The sequence below is a fragment of the Apium graveolens genome, chromosome 4, assembly GCF_009905375.1.
Source record: "Apium graveolens cultivar Ventura chromosome 4, ASM990537v1, whole genome shotgun sequence".
Classification (NCBI taxonomy): domain Eukaryota; kingdom Viridiplantae; phylum Streptophyta; class Magnoliopsida; order Apiales; family Apiaceae; genus Apium; species Apium graveolens.
The window spans coordinates 65583834-65600277 of record NC_133650.1 but is presented as its reverse complement, the minus strand read 5'-3'; the positions used below and the strand labels follow the sequence as shown (position 1 = coordinate 65600277).

General features: G+C 34.5%; 2 protein-coding genes across 2 annotated transcripts; both read right to left on the bottom strand.

The window, feature by feature from the left end:
* Positions 1-6740: 6740 nt before the first annotated feature.
* On the bottom strand, positions 6741-8722 carry LOC141716754 (myb-related protein 315-like). The gene is made up of 3 exons (XM_074518937.1): positions 7940-8722; positions 7666-7795; positions 6741-7548 (listed from the first exon to the last, which is right to left on the bottom strand). Exons 1-3 carry the CDS (start codon positions 8070-8072, stop codon positions 7029-7031), a joined length of 783 nt encoding a protein of 260 aa, XP_074375038.1. The 5' UTR covers positions 8073-8722; the 3' UTR covers positions 6741-7028.
* Positions 8723-10887: 2165 nt separating this feature from the next.
* Positions 10888-15243, bottom strand: LOC141718028 (putative carboxylesterase 11). The gene is made up of 2 exons (XM_074520360.1): positions 14236-15243; positions 10888-11790 (listed from the first exon to the last, which is right to left on the bottom strand). The coding sequence occupies exons 1-2, from the start codon at positions 15081-15083 to the stop codon at positions 11253-11255; spliced, it is 1386 nt and encodes a 461-aa protein (XP_074376461.1). The 5' UTR covers positions 15084-15243; the 3' UTR covers positions 10888-11252.
* Positions 15244-16444: the final 1201 nt, after the last annotated feature.

The window sequence follows — 16444 nt, the reverse complement described above, 5'->3', positions numbered from 1 at the left end:
TCATATTTTTATTTTATTCGTATTTTGTCTTTTAAATCATAGGACTCAGATCGTATCATCATAGTCCACCGTCGGCTCGCCGAGGCTCATCGCCGACGGCGATAAAATTTACGGGTTCTCGTAATTATCAGGCATCCTTCGTAAATTTCATCAATTAATTACTATAAGTCTCGCAATAACATATTTATTTCACGAATCACCGATCACATAACTGATTTATTTCAGAAATTAAGTAATTTCATCGAAATAATATAAATCAAATACGCAATAACAGTCACAGCAACAACCAGGAACGGGTCCCGCTACCAGCACGCGCAACACGCGCGGCAGCGGCGAGTTTCACTGGAACAGGGAAGAGAAACAACACAAAACAGCCACACCGAACATCATAACAGAGAAATAGGGGACAATTACAGGATATACACATCAATCGTGTATATACATACAGACACGAACCACACGCCGCAACTATCACCTCGCCGGAAAAGCGAGGGAAGGCGGCGGCGGCGAAAGTAAGGGCAGAAGCGGCCGGAACAGGGGCACCAGAACAAGGACCAGGCGGCCAAAAGAAAGAAAGAAGAAAGAAAAAAACAGGCCAACAACACCTGGGACTTACCACTGTAGAGAGTAATTACAGAAAGAGGGGTGACAAAGGAGAGATTGAGAGAGTCGGGTAAAGCCCGGAAAAGAAAAGCAGCGGGTAGGGGGGTGCAGGGATGATTTGGGGGCTTTTTATTCTTTTTTTTTTCCTTTCTTGTTATAATTATCCTGACTCGTACCGCACTTACTGATTTCAACGAATAATTTACGAGTAGGAACAGCCCAAAAATTTATCAGAACAGATTTAAAATTCTCAATATAATTTAAAACTAATATTCTAAATTTTCATGAGTTTTAAACCATTTTTAACTTGCCAATCATATCCGCATTTTAACGAATTAACGAATAAATGCGGGAGTGAATAAAAGCCAGAAAATTACCGGAATAATTTTAAAATTCTCGAAATATTCTAAACTTAATAAAATATGTATCTCAAGATTTTTGAAGCATTCTGGAATTAAATACTGATTTTACAATTAAATAAAACCAGGAAATCATTTAAAATTAAATAATTAATAAAATATTGATTTCTAAATTTTATAAACCTCTAAAAATAATAAATAAAATTATAAAACAATAAAATAATTTTAGAGACAATTTTAGCATTTTTAAGAATAAATATTCAATAAAATCGCTTTAAAATGAATTAAATGCATACAACTCGATAATTTATTATAAAATTAATCTTCGCGTCCAACAATTCACAAACAATTGATAATACAGCAACACATAGCTGACAGAACCATCACATATTTTATTTATTTAATAATTTGATAATTACATTTACAGATCGGTTCCGAAAATAGGTTACTTAGCCGCTAAGTAACTGAAAAGACGATACCATTTTAATACCAGAATTAGATAATTATCAAAACAGAGCTTCCTATAAAATTCTTTATACGAAATTAAGGTAATAATGTCTCGACTTTTGAGAATATGGGTTCTTATCGATATATAAAATGATTTGCGTATCGAAAATTTCATACCGGTACTCCTACAGGTCAAATCGTAACCCGGATCGAAAAAGTTAAAACACGGAAAATGTTCGGAATTACCAGATTAGGTTAGGAAGGAGTTTTCGGAAGAGTTTCGGGTTGTAAAAACGCAAAAACGATTGAAGTCGGACGATTCCCGGCTTTATAAAATAATTTTTATAATTAATCGGAAAATAATTAATAATTCGTAAATCATCATAACATCATTTAACATTCCAAAAATTTTCCATAAAATACCTTAATTATCTATGTTTTATTCTGTACATATTAAAATTAACATACTCGCATCTTATTACATACGAACATCCAATTATTAGTATCAAACACCAAATAATTCACCAAAATTCATATAATATTCACATAATAATCACATATTGATATAAATAATTACACGATATTTCCCGGATGTTACATAAACTGTCGAGGATGAGCCTTTAAATCTCGGTCAAGCCATGGATTCTTCGAAGTCAAGGCATTGGAAAGGCGTTGTGAAGAGTGAAATTGACTCAATTTTTTCTAACGGAATATGGGAGTTAGTTGATATCCTTCATGGGTGTTCTACTATTGGATGTAAATGGATCTTCAAGAGGAAGCTAAACCCTGATGGCTCAATAGATAAGTACAAGGCTAGGCTAGTTGCTAAAAGCTTTACGCAAATGGAAGGCATTGATTATTTTGCTACATACTCTCCTGTTAACTGAATGACAACAATCAGAATACCTATTGCATTGGATTCCGTACATGGTCTTATCATCCATCAAATGTATGTAAAGACAGCTTTTCTTAATGGTGACCTCGAGGAATAGATTTATATGGATCAGCCTGAGGGATTTGTTGCTTCTGGTAATGAGAGGAAATTATGTAGACTAGTCAAGTCCATCTATGGTCTTAAACAAGCATCTATAGACTGGCATAAAAAGTTTGATAAAACTGTTTTAGACTTCGAGTTTTTAGTTAATGAAAGTGCCAAGTGTGTCTACTATAAGGTTAGAGGTAATAATGGTGTGATTGTGTGCTTGTATGTAGATGATATTTTGTTGTTTGGAACCAATATTGAGATTATTAACGAGACAATGAGTTTCTTGAAGAGGCACTTTGAAATGAAGGATATGGGTGAGGCTAGTGTGATTCTTGGGATCAAGTTGACTCAGTCAATTGATGGAATAACATTGTCATGGTCTCATTATATAGATAAATCTATACTTGAGAAGTACGGTTATTGAAATTGTAGAATTGCTAGTACACCATATGATTCAAAAGTTGTCATAGTCAAGAATAGTTTAGGAGTTATTGTGTCTCAGTTAAGGTATTCTCAGATTATTGGGAGTTTGCATATCTTGCTAATATGACTATACCAGATATTTCTTATCTTGTGTCTAAGTTAGCTAGATATATAAGCTGTCCAAACAAGACACATTGGGAGGCACTGGATAGAGTTCTTAAATATCTCAAGGGAACTACTTCCCTTGGCTAGAATTATCGGAGATTTCTGGGGGTACTCGAAAGGTACAGTGATGCAAGTTGGATAGCTAAGAAATCTGGTTCCAATGAAGTGACTGGATATGTGTTTACCCTTGCCGGTGGAGCAGTATTCTGGAAATTTTCTGACAGACTTTAATTACTCTGTCTACTTTTGAGGTTGAGTTGTGTGCACTTGATGCCACAGGAATGGAGGATGAATGGCTACATAGGCTTATGTCTATGTCACCTGTAGTAAGCAAACCGCTTCCTGTAATTTCTATTCATTGTGATAGCCATACAACTATCGACAAGATCAGAAGTGTGAAGTATAATGCTAAGACAAAGAAAAATATCCAAGTTAGACTAAAGTCTATAAAAGGTCGTGTGTCTGATAGGATTATTGTTATAGAGTTCATAGGAACTCAGGATAATATAGCTGATCCACTGACTAAGGGGCTTGCGCATACTGTAGTGCTTAAGTCGGGGTTGGGGATGGGACCGGTACCCACCATGATTCATTAAAAGTGGGAACCCAATACACCTGAGACGAGATCCCTCGAAGTGTATTCAATATGATAATAACAAGTTATAAAGATGAATTGGTAGTACTTCTACCATATACTTTTAGATACTTATGTATCTGAGTCTATCCCCTGTAAATCTTAAGAGGTACTTGAACTGCTAGTAAACAAGAGTTTTAATAAACTCTGATGTAAACAGTTTTGGATCAGAATTTGATAAATACTGTGTCGGGATTTATAAACTCTGAATGGGTCAAGTCGTAAGACGAGATGTTGGCGGTACATCTTTGGAGATGGCCAGCTAAGCGAATGCAATTGTGAGGTTGCAATTATAGGAAAGGGTTATTCCTTGAAGCATTTGAAGAACGGAAGCGAGACACGACCATAACATCTCAAAACCGTAGATCTGCATCATAGCCTTTTGATTAGTCGTTGTCTATGGAGTGTGGTTACATCAAATGGTAGAAATTTAAGGTGAAACATTCCATCTATATCCGGTAGCCATCGAAGTAGGGGAATTAGGAGGGTTCAAATGTGGAAGGGTACCGACTCTGAAAAGCAAGTCATGATAAAATCTGATATGCATTTCTGCATGAATTTGTGGGGGATTGTTAGAAAATAGAAAGTTTGAGGCTTATTTTAGACATGTTCTTGATGCAATTTCCTAAAACTAATTGTTGGAGGTTGATCCTTGATATGAGGACTTAAACTTTCATTTATGGATTTAAGTCATTTTCTTAGTGGAATCTATAAAGAAATTGAGCTGAAGTTAGTAGCTTGAAAATGGTGTGTGGGTTTATCCTACATTGGTAAGGTAAATAGGGGTTGAGTGTTTTATATAGTACCATGTGCAAGAGTAGTATACAACTACTAAGGTTTGTGGGTGTGCATGATGTTATTATGTGTCTCGCGCGCACACACGCGCCGCCGCCTTGCCTCGCCTCGGGTCGGGTCGAGTACGCGAGGCGACTTGGGCGAGGAATTTTCGCGAGGCGACCTGGGCGAGGAATTTTACTGCTTGCTTAATTAAAATATTTACTGACTTATTATATTGTTTTAATATGAATATTGAATATGTGTAATATGAAATATCAGTATTTGTTGATCAGAAATTACAAACTCTGATTTGCTGAAATAAATACTGATCGGGATTTGTCGAGGCTGACAAATCCTGACGTCTGGATCATGATTTGCTGAGGCTTAATAAATTCTGATGGGATGGGATGTCTGTATCAGGATTTGACAAACACTCATACTGGCTGTTACATTTCTGATTCTGAGATATATTCTATTAAATGTATATTAAATCGGAAATTTTTTTTTGCTAAATATTAAATGTATCTTAAATCGGGATATTTATTTTAATTAATTTAATATCTTCAGTTACGTTTTGTTTTTGTATTTTATACAAAACTAAACGTTTGTACTTGTTACTCCTGATTAATATATTGTACTTATTTATCTTGTTATTTACCTTCGTGTTTTGTTTTGTTATTTGGTTTATTGTATGGTGTTGTTTTTTCTGATAAATATAATTGTCCCATTAATGTTAATTATACCCGACAAAATATATATTGACATCGATCACATGTCTCGATTGCATGACCATGCCAAACCTAAAAAACTAAACAGTAATTTTGAGTATCGAGATGAGAGATTTTGCAAGATGAAAGATTTTACATGCTCAAACTCAAACCTCCGTTCGTTACTTTAAATTATTTTTATTTCATTTTAGGAGTTTATATCCCTATATAAACAATGTATAGTTTTTCTCTTATCTTTTTTGAAACCTTGTGAATTCATTTAGCGAATTAAAAAAATTCTCTGTGCAAGAGTCCTGTGAGGATTAGCAGGAATTAGTTTGATTTTCCTTTGTTTCCGTGCGTCGGTTTGGGAACTCCGAGGCCAAGTCTTGGATTGTTAAAAGACAAGACTCCGGCGGTGCTGTAAGAAAAAATGTTGGTGAAAAAATTGTTGTCGGTAAAATTAAATGACTGTTTAGTAATTTTTTTTAAATTATACATACTTTCAGATATAATATATAAAAATAATGTTTTTGAGAAGGTTTGATGCTGATAACTACTTTTTGCAAAAGTTGAAAACAGTTTTTTTCAAAAATATGGGGACAGGTTTTTGCTAACAGCAGCTTACTAAAAACGCTTTTTTAGACAACAGTTTTTAAAATCTATCAAATAACTTTCAGATAGCTTTTCAGCAAATAACTTTTTAACAAAAAACTGCTGCTACAGCTGTCTGCAGCAATACCAAACGGAGTATAAATCTCCTTAGTTTTTTTTCCTCAGCTACCTAGATTATGTTACTGTATATATAGTTGATTCTATTATATTAGCTGGAAGGAAGACACTCACTAATCAAGTTAACCACAATCTGGAAACTATAAGAAAAACCAGACATTGATGCTTCATAAGATGCCTGTAAATGATTTCCTTTTACTATTTCTACAAACAAACACAGATGGGATGATTCTATATACATTTTCTCGTAACTATCAAGTAGCATGTTGCACAAACAAACAAGTGCGACTTTTAGGCCTCGCTCCCGAGTTTTTTAAAGGGAAGGAAGTAAGTGATAAGTAGGTAAAGTACTTTCATCCCACTTCTGGAGTAAAAGTTTTGGAATGAAAGTTTGTTAAATTTACATTTATTATCACTTCTTTTAAAAACTCAGGAGCACAAATATGAATGCAAGTGAAACTACTTTACTCACCCACCACTTACTTTCCTTCCTAATTAAAACTCGGGAGTAAGAGGTTAATCAATGCATTACGGATGTTAGTACGTTAATTAATTACATATATTGAGTTCCTAGATTTTGTATACGATAAGGAGGCATAAATAAGTACTTCATGACGATAACTGTGAGTTCTTTTAGTTAAGCGGGGGAACCAAATTTAAAACTGAAAACATAAATCTGATTATTGTAATTGGTTCGGGTTAAAGACCAAGTTCATATTATACGTGTTGGAGTTAAAGATGATCAAGTCAGTATTGCTTAGCAAAAAAAAAGACCATGTCAGAATCCGGGAGTGTTTGGCCGCTTGGATTATCACTCACTAGTGTTGTTAATAGCACTAAATGAATGCATCAATCATTTTATTAAGGTGAATAGATATGTTGCATATGCCAAGTGCTCTTGTCATGGATAAGCAGTAAGTTTTAAGTTTATTGACATTAGGTGTAAAGACTTGTTGTAAAGACCTGCTGTGGTGCAGTATCACATCAATCTTCCAACTTTGATACAGTTTATGATACTGCAACGTTCAAACAAAATATAACAAATGTGAAACACAATTCCAAAGATTTGAGCATTAAGCTGACAAGTGGCCTGTCTCGGATTATTTGTATTTCACTACACAAATCACTTGTGATGAAAGTAGGCATCACTACTTTGATGATAACTAAAAAATAGCTAAAATAAAGGTGCATCCTAATTATCTATATCCGAAATAGTAAAGCTCTTCTTCTAGTTGATTGAAAGCATCCCATGAGAGCATGGAATCTGCAGATTGTACCCATTGTTGTATGGAATCCTCTTGGATATACGAAGATTCTCCCATTAATGGATTACTCAGAGATTCTTCCAAAGAAAATGAAGGGCTGTAAGAAGTGGATGCGTTGGCCTCTTGGTTCATCCAGAAGACTACATCCAAGTTTCCGCACACATCTTCATAGTTGTTCAATAGGTTGGCGGTGTCTTCTGAACCCGCATTGATTTCATTTTTTCTCACATTAATATCATTAGTTTCCGGCATGGGCACAGGAATAATATGTGAAGTGGACTGTGGCATTGTCTCAATGATCATTTCTGCTTTCTTCTCTTTAGGCTCAACGGGGTTGTGTGTCACAGGGTCTACCCCTAGAAGTTTTAGCCTTTTCTTGATTCGGGTGTTCCAGTGGTTCTTGATTTCATTATCAGTGCGCCCAGGGAAATGAGAGGCAATCTTAGCCCACCTGCATGAAGAATCAAACATGCGTAAACATTAATATTTTATGAAAATCAAATACTAAATTTCTTCTATACAACCACAATGTAGTGGCTGGCAAAAAATGCTTATTAGGGACAAGGACCTGTTGCCAAGACGAGCATGGAGTTGTATAATTTGATCCTCTTCCATTTCAGATAGCATGCCCCTTTTAAGATCAGGCCTCAGATAATTGATCCATCTCAGTCTGCAACTTTTCCCGCATCTTAGCAATCCTTCAAGACCATGCAAAACACAACATATTAAGAAGTAGCATAGAGTAAAATATTCAAGACGATTAATTTACAAATGCATGTGCGTGTATGTGAATGTGTAAGATTTTTAATATATTCAGTAGTGAGGGTTTATAAACTAAAAACCTGCGAGCTTGGGGATTGTTCTCCAACACTGTATCCCATTTTCGAGGATAAAATTCATGAGCTTGCGGTCTTCTTCAATAGTCCATGGACCTCTCTTCAACCCAACTTTATCACAGCATGGTTGTCTTCCCATTTGGACGTAAATCTTTCACAATGCAATGATAAAATCACTATACAATTGTACTAGTCACAGTGCGAAAAGAAAGTCTTCTTGCACCCCTATTTAAACTGTCTAAAGGAACCTAATAATCTAAGAAAGATTCTGCCAGATCATGCTGAAATTAAAAAAATAAGTTATGCTGTTTGAGGGGGAGAAACATGATTGGAAGAGATCATGAAGTAGCAATAAGAATGCATTGGCCTTAAAAGCACGGGCGGTTTGCAATAATTAAGTGTCCACCACCCTTGTTAAGACAATGAAAAGCTTATTGTTTTAGAGAATCTCGGGAAAAGAATTAAGCAACAGATTAATCGCGGGTCATCTCTGATTACAAATTATTACAAGTGTGAAGTGTGTGTCTATATATATCATGCAGACAAAGTCCTCTTTTGTTAGTTGTTTTTTTTAATATGTCAAGATAGAAAAAACAATTGTACTGGTAGGATTCCTTGGTCCCTTCAAAGCTGCCCAAGTTTGTCTTTAGAAGTAACTCTTTCAACTTAAGAATGTAAACAAAAAAACAGATGCCGTTTCCAAAAACTATTAAGTTGTTCAAAATCCTATTATGGCTTCACCCTAATTCTCGAGCAGTTATAGTAAAACAGCAAAGGAAGATTTTCGAGTCATTGTTCATCCATTCGTGCAAATAACTCATACATTAATAGCTTGATGTTTGCTTGATAGACACTAATGTGGAGTTAGCTATGGCAGTTTGACTGAAAGCTAATGATTCGCCGGTCATTTTGGTGGATTCACTGACTTAATATTCAGTGTTGTGATGAAGTCAAAGGGGTTAAACAAAAGAACAAAGAGAAGAAAACAGAAACGCAATGATCATGAAAATAAAGATAAAAAAGCATTCACTAGAATACTAACAAAATGTTCATATGAAAGGACCACATAATAGATTGTTTTATGTTTCCACAAGTGAAAACATATGCCAAAGCCAGAAGTGGAGCTTTCAGCTCAAGTACAATTGCCATATTAAAATGGCATGTAGAATTTCGTTCCCTACATTATAATTATGATGGGTCATATGGTTTATCATTAAAAGCTCTTATAATGTTTGTTTTCTATGTTTCAACTTGTTGACCAACAATCAACATCACAGGTTTTAATCCTTAGGAATCAGGGGAAGAACCGCAAAAACTGAAGGTGAACAATGACGATAAAACACATCAGAATAACATGGAATAAGTGTCTTCCAGGATTCGAGTTCACAAAAAAATTGTTGAGAAAGTTCTACTACAGAGTATCTCACTTAGTTAAACTTTTTGTCATAAATTACAACACTCAGTACTAGTTTTAATATAATAAAGATTGTAATTGAAGGCTTAGCAGAGCCAAGACTCCAAATTTTTTATACTATTATCATTAAGAGTCATTAGAGAATTATATCTTAGGTCTATACAGACGTGTTGGCAATGTTAAGTCATAACTAAATAATACAACTAAATGATAATGGAAAAAAGAGAAAGTGCTTGTTGGTTCATGCACCTGTTTGTATGCATGCAAGTAAAGTCATGTTCACTTTAAGTTGTTAATGCAGGTTAGCATACATTCAACGGATGAAAAATCATCTAGGTGGGGTGTTGAGAAGAAACATAACAATATTATTGATTTTGTTGAGATTTTCTTCAATTATGTGGCATATTTTTATCTTAATTATAAGTTTCTAGATTTTTATATTGGTGTTGCCATGCTGTACTTACAATTGCTATCACCAGGAGTACGTACACCTTGGCTTGGTCTTTTCATCCTCGGGCTGCATCGCGAAAATCTTCAACTTCCTGACATTGTGATTGTGACTGTGATTCATGCAGTTAAGATTCGTAACACTTGAAGCCACACTAGTAAACAACTTCAAAATTGTTTCACTCTCTCCCGGTGCAACTTAGACCACATGCCAGAGAGGGATACTTTGAGCTGAAAATTGAGAAAAAAAGGCCCGAGACTTTAGCAAACTCGGGGAATTACACGAGGTGAAAACAATCTTGTAAATATATGCAATGTTATGTTTGATCACAATAAAACCCTCATGTGATACATTTGATGTTTTATTCTCCTTACTAAATGTATCTGATGCTTAAAACATAAAATTAGACAAATTGTTGGGTAACTACGTTTTCTAAAATCATGGCTGTTAGGAGAAGTGTCTAATATTTTAGACTGCTGCAGGAAATTGCCTTTCCTAAATTCAAATGCTGAGGTTTATTAAAGCAAACACGTAAATTGCTTCAAAATCAAAATATATAAGTTCGTATTAGACAACGCCAAACTGAAACTACAATGGTTCACAAGAAAACAATTAATATTTCACAAGGCTCCAATAGATATATTACAAGAATTAAACCTTTCATTCAGGAAAAATGGATAAAAGTTGGTGCATCTACGATATAATATGTACACAAACAAACCACTCATATAATAAGAGTCATTAGAAAAACTCGAACAAGGGCAAAAGTCAGGACACTGTCCAAGTCAAACAAAAAGAAACATTACAAAATCCTAGAACAAAAAACAGAAAAAGGAAATCCATTCACAGTATTGAAAGAAAGGGGTAACTACTCGGAACAACCTGTAAAGTTGTCCATCCATTGCTGTGGCAACAACCCATTGACTAAAATTAAACCCAAAGAAAAATATTGATGAAGCAATTAACCAATAATCAATCCATCTCTCATCAAAAAGTACTACCAACATATTTTCCGACACTAGCCAGTTGCATTAAACCAGAACAAGGTCCATTGACAGGAAAAATGAGACCACTACACACAAACTAGAAGATTATAAGATATGTAAGAATTCATTCAAATGAATTCTACTCATAAATAATGGTATATATTGATACACAACAAAAGAATTATGGTAAGATGTCATAATGATCAAACTCACCCAAAGAGAACACAAAATATTGCATCTCACAACTCAACTAAACCTAAGCACATAGTAATCTATATTACAAAAAATGAACAGAGGCACAAGAACCAACCGGAAAACTGGGGAACAACCCTGAAGTTAGAGACAACCAACTAATCAAGCTACAAACAAATTATCACTGGTAGCAGGTTGATGGTTCGATGGCCATCCTATAATATACATCTAAAATGCCAGTAGCTGGTGCTCCTTTATGTGATTCTGGACTTCTTGTGCTTAATAGGAGAATTCATGACCTCGAAGTGAAATATACTTCTTTACCCAGATAGCAATGTCCTCAGCACACGCTTGGGCCTGAGGTGTCTTAAGGAGCATGTCCAGGGTAGCAAACTCATGAACTGCATCCTTGTACTCAAGAACTGGTGCGTCAACATTTACCTTCCGAAGTTCCTCTGAGTAAGCGATGGCTCTATCTCTCATCCAGTCATGCTCTGCTACCACTGTCAGTGTAGGGGGCATGCGCTTCAGAGGCGGCCCTCTATCGGGAACGAGTGGATTTGCAGCAGGGTGGTCCAGGCTGAACTCTTCTTCACGCAAGAAAAGTTTCCATGAAAGTATGCACATTGCCTTGTCATAGAAGTAAGAATTAGCCATTTTGATCTCGGAATGTGTTGGAACACTTCCTATGAAGAACGGATACATCAAAACTTGTGCAACAACCTGGACCGGATCCAAAAGCCTTCCGCCTTCTACAGATTTCCGAGCCACATAGTCAGCTATATTTGCACCGCAACTGACCCCCAGTAGGACGCATCTGATCATATGGTAAAAACTACGTTAAGATCGAGTTATACATCACATGATTTCCTAAGATAAAATATATTTTTAGTAATATTAGCATGTATACAGCTCCGGTAAACAGAAGTTTCACATGATGTCTCGCAATCAAACTTTCATAAAATGGTTAAAAGACATTTATAATTTGAACCTAGATCCACTTGAAGATCATACACTACACCAAATCAACCCTAGATCGACAATAAGATTATGCACCAAATGAGAATTCCCATCAAAACACAAGTAATCAGATAACTGTTGGCTGTTCTGTGGCATAATTAGAGAAGTTTAAAACATAAAGGGGGGCTGGGCAACGTTAGTACCATCTAGAAGTATGGGCAGTAGATCACAAGAACACCAACCGAAAAAACTTTTTAAGGCAAAAATTTCTCAGCTAATAAAGTTAAATTTTGAAAAATATTGGTTACATCAGCCTGACAAATGAGACCCATTACGGCCTTACTTTTTTATTAAAGCACATGCTAATATGAAACCTCGACTGTCTTGAATAGTGACTGAAATTTTATTGAAGACTACTTAGTAATTTAAATAAATGAAACAATCAACATTCTTCACCAATTTCAATTGCCAAAAAATGCAATTAACCTACCTTTTCCGACCTTTATTTATAAAATAATCAGCTGCCCAATAATTTTAGTAAGCAATTAACTCCCAGAAGTTACGAGGACTAGAATACCATTAAAAACAAATCTTAAAATAATAGCATTTGCACAATGCATGTTGGATGGTCTTAAAATAAAATATTAAGACAAAAGAAACTTATGATCATGAAATCTAGAAGGAACTTATTATTAATTAAAGGGTTCCACGAAAAGCAAAGTACTAACTGATACTAGATAGGTTTTATCATGTCTAGGCCAATTGCTGTAGTTTCTCGACAAAATAGATCATAGTACGAGGCAGTACGTCATTTACTCATCGTTCTAGTCTTGTCCCAACTCCTAACACAGGGTGTTCCATTCCATACAATGACTGTAGTTTTGGAAGAAAGCAACCTTGTTTTATCACAATATAAGATAGAAAGACTAACTAGAAAGTAATATATTACAGCATCTGCCTAGTCAAAATATATAAATAAATAGGAGTGAAGATACTAACTGTGAACATGGCTCGAAAGATGTGGCTTATACTTATTCCCTCATTTTTATCCTTTTCTATAATCTAACAGTTTCTATAATATTTCCACATTTTCATCACTTAAAGTAGGCATTTCTCCAAAATAATACAAGGGTACCAAAGAATAGCTAAAACTACAGTGTGAACATTATAGATGGCATTAATATACACTTACACATCAAAATGGAAACGTAATAGGCACTCTCATTTTGTTGACCTAAAATCACATGACTATAATAGAGATGAGACGTCACTTGGAACTCCCTAACAAACAATGTAATCACATAAAATATTTCATATATTACCACAACATATGAACAGGGGTCCAAGTTGGTATCGGTTAGTTGCAAGTCTAGCAAGTAATTGTTTTTCCAGCCCTGAAAAGGTCACTAGAGTTTGCATCAACTTAGCAATTAAAAAATCACATGTTGGATGTAAAACAAGTTCTATCAATCAGCGGGAACTCACATACAACACAAGCCCTTCACAGTTTTATATCACAATACTCTGCTCTATAAAGAATTATAAAGAGATATTATCAGCTAATGACAGAAAATATCCCAACGGAAATAAAACAATTCACAGTAATATTCACTTCTCTAAAAATACCACATTCAATGTATAAGAAAGCAACTTCAGACAAAACTCTACTACTAGGATCAAGTATCTTGAACATTCATAATAATTAACTTTACTCTGATAAATGTTAATACTATTAAAAAATAAATATTAAAATTAACTAACAATTCCATAGAATTTTACTGTCAATTGCGGTAGCAGTCCAGTGGGAAATATGGAAATATATTAAAAAGATTAAAAAAGTTGACATACCATTTCTTAAGACCTAGTTTTGAGTAACGTCATTCAACACAAAAAAATCCTTTTGTGGAGTCTATAGGCTTGTAATACATCTTCTCACTTATTCAGTTATTCTCACTTACAAAACTTAAACGGCTTACTTTGATACCTAAATTCCAATTTAAACTACAGCAATATACTTCAGTGCTTGAAATATTTGTAAACTTGAGCACCATACTTCACTTCCTTCGGGTTACATATGATAGTTTTCAAACTTAATAAGAATATATCACTTCACTTGTACTCATTTCAGTTATCAAAATCCGCCCTTTTAAACATAAAACAACAATGCAAAAGGACCGATTTAGTATTTAAACAAGCAGAACCAGAATTAACTACCTTCAGATTAAAATAAAATACAACTCATATTCTTTACATAAACAATTAGTCAATTATCATTAATTAAGCAAAACGATAAGATATTAACCTGGCAGGATCACCATGAGCAGCCAACCACGGCTCAACCATCGATGACGCACCAAAAGCATCAGCAACATGCCTCTGAACTTCCCCCTTCCTCAAATCTGCTCCCCCTCTCACATTCCCCATACTCTTACTACACTCAGCTAAATTCGCCTGCTTGGCCAACCAATGTAACACCTTCATCCCATCCTCAAAAGCATCCGGAAACCTATTCTCAGGCGCAAGCCTATACCCAACGGCGACAACAATAACATCACACAGTTTCGCAATCCGCCTACAAAACAAATCATTGGCAACCGAATCACTACTCCCACTCACAAAAGCACCTCCATGAAACTGCAACATGACAGGCAACTTCCTACAATTCTCACTCCCACTCGGCAAATACCCCTGATAACTCTCCGATTTCACTTTTGAACTCGAATCATCAATTCCAACACACGCATAACTATTCCTCCGATTACTAACAACCTCCTCACGTTTACTCCTCACACTACTCGGATCATAACTATTCCGCCTAATAGGATCCTCCGAAGATCCGAAACTGGAATCCGATCTGATCAAAACCCTAGCTTTAGACTTAGAGTGATGCGTGACAGCTAAACACGTGTCAGGAATGAAAATACGAATCGAAAGAGAGGTGAAAGGATCGATGTGAATGTCTTTGGTAGCAACGCCATCGACGAAGGAGGGATTAACAGCGGCAATGGACTCATCGGGTCGGGTCGAAACGCCGAAACTATCGGGATTGGTAGTAGTATCGTGAATTAGGGATTGAAATCGGGTCTGTAATCGATGTTTTAAGAGGAATTTGAAGAAGACGCTGTATAATTTAACAGCTACACTAGGCATTTCCCCTACGTTGCGATTTTTAAAATTAGGGAAGTATAGAAAATAGAAATTGTTGGTGCGAGTATGCGTGAATATTCAAAAACATACAACGAATGTAATCTATCTGGAAGAAAGAGATGTTAAAACCTGATTAGGATAGATTTATGTTTCCAACATAGTGTAGGGGTCCCTTACACTTCTTTTATCATACTAAGCTGCAATACACGGGACAAGTATTATATTTTATAATTATACACTTAAATTTCTGTTTTTCAGTTCCTTTCATCTAAACTAAAATTGCTAAATTTAAGATACTTTTTTATTTAATTTTTTTGTAAATTTATAATCCTATATAATATAAAAATTAATAATTTCATCTTGCCTAAAAATTTTATATTTGTTCTAATATATACTCTAAAAATAAGACAGTAATGCAACTTAATTTTTTTTTAAATTGATTTTTCCTAGTATTTCATCTTGTATTATGGAGCTCTCCTTTAACATTTTGCTTTATCTTTTTTCTCATTTCCTATTTTCCATAACACTGCAATTCATTGTTCATCATCAATTTTTATAAGAATTTTTGTTTGAATATTTATTCTTTTCTTACTAAATTTTACTATGATAATTTTATTTTCTTAAAAAAATTATGTCGTTTTCAATTGTCCAAAAAATATATATATTTTGTAGTTTACATTTAATTATTATTGTATTTTTATATTTGATCATGACAACTTTTGTATAACAGATAATTACTTTTATCAAATATTACTCCTGTTAAATTGTTATTAATCTGTATCTTACAATCACAATTTTAGAACTCGTACGATGCACGATTAATTTTTAATATTATATAATTTTTTCAAATTTATTATAAGTTGAAAACTTTAAGATATGAAATTTATTCTTTTAAAATTTTCAATAATAAAATCTGATAAATATTATATATATATATATATATATGAGTGATATGTTTGAAATAAGAGCCATTTTATAATTTATTGACTTAATTGCAGTAAAGTGGCCTACTATAATTATTTTGCACAAAAATAACCTAACTACTGAAAGTATCACGGAAGTGACTCAAAAATATTAGTTTTAACACACTATTGCATTCTGTTAACTGGGTTAATAGAATGTCAGTCTATTTTTGAATTAAAATATAGATAAAGGTTAAAAGGGTAAATTTAGTCCGCATAAGATAAGATACCACTTCAATTATTGATTATCTCACTCATATCAAACTCCCTCCAAAAAAATCGCAGTCCCCTCTTCTCTCGAGTAAAAACCCTAAACTAGTACAATTAGGCGATCGAAACAAAATTAAAGCAAAATGTCGTAGGTGTTGAGATCGAAGGAAGATCAGAATCGCTATAAGTCAT

Bases quoted from the DNA above. Each gene is read 5' to 3' on its own strand.
- LOC141718028 (XM_074520360.1), bottom strand. From the start codon at position 15,083: ATGCCTAGTGTAGCTGTTAAATTATACAGCGTCTTCTTCAAATTCCTC. The intron at 11,791-14,235 runs GTTAATATCTTA...CCATATGATCAG, and splicing joins GCTCATGGTGATCCTGCCAG to ATGCGTCCTACTGGGGGTCA.
- LOC141716754 (XM_074518937.1), bottom strand. From the start codon at position 8,072: ATGGGAAGACAACCATGCTGTGATAAAGTTGGGTTGAAGAGAGGTCCA. The intron at 7,796-7,939 runs GTTTTTAGTTTA...ATGGTCTTGAAG, and splicing joins AACAATCCCCAAGCTCGCAG to GATTGCTAAGATGCGGGAAA. The intron at 7,549-7,665 runs GTCCTTGTCCCT...TTCTTCATGCAG, and splicing joins CATGCTCGTCTTGGCAACAG to GTGGGCTAAGATTGCCTCTC.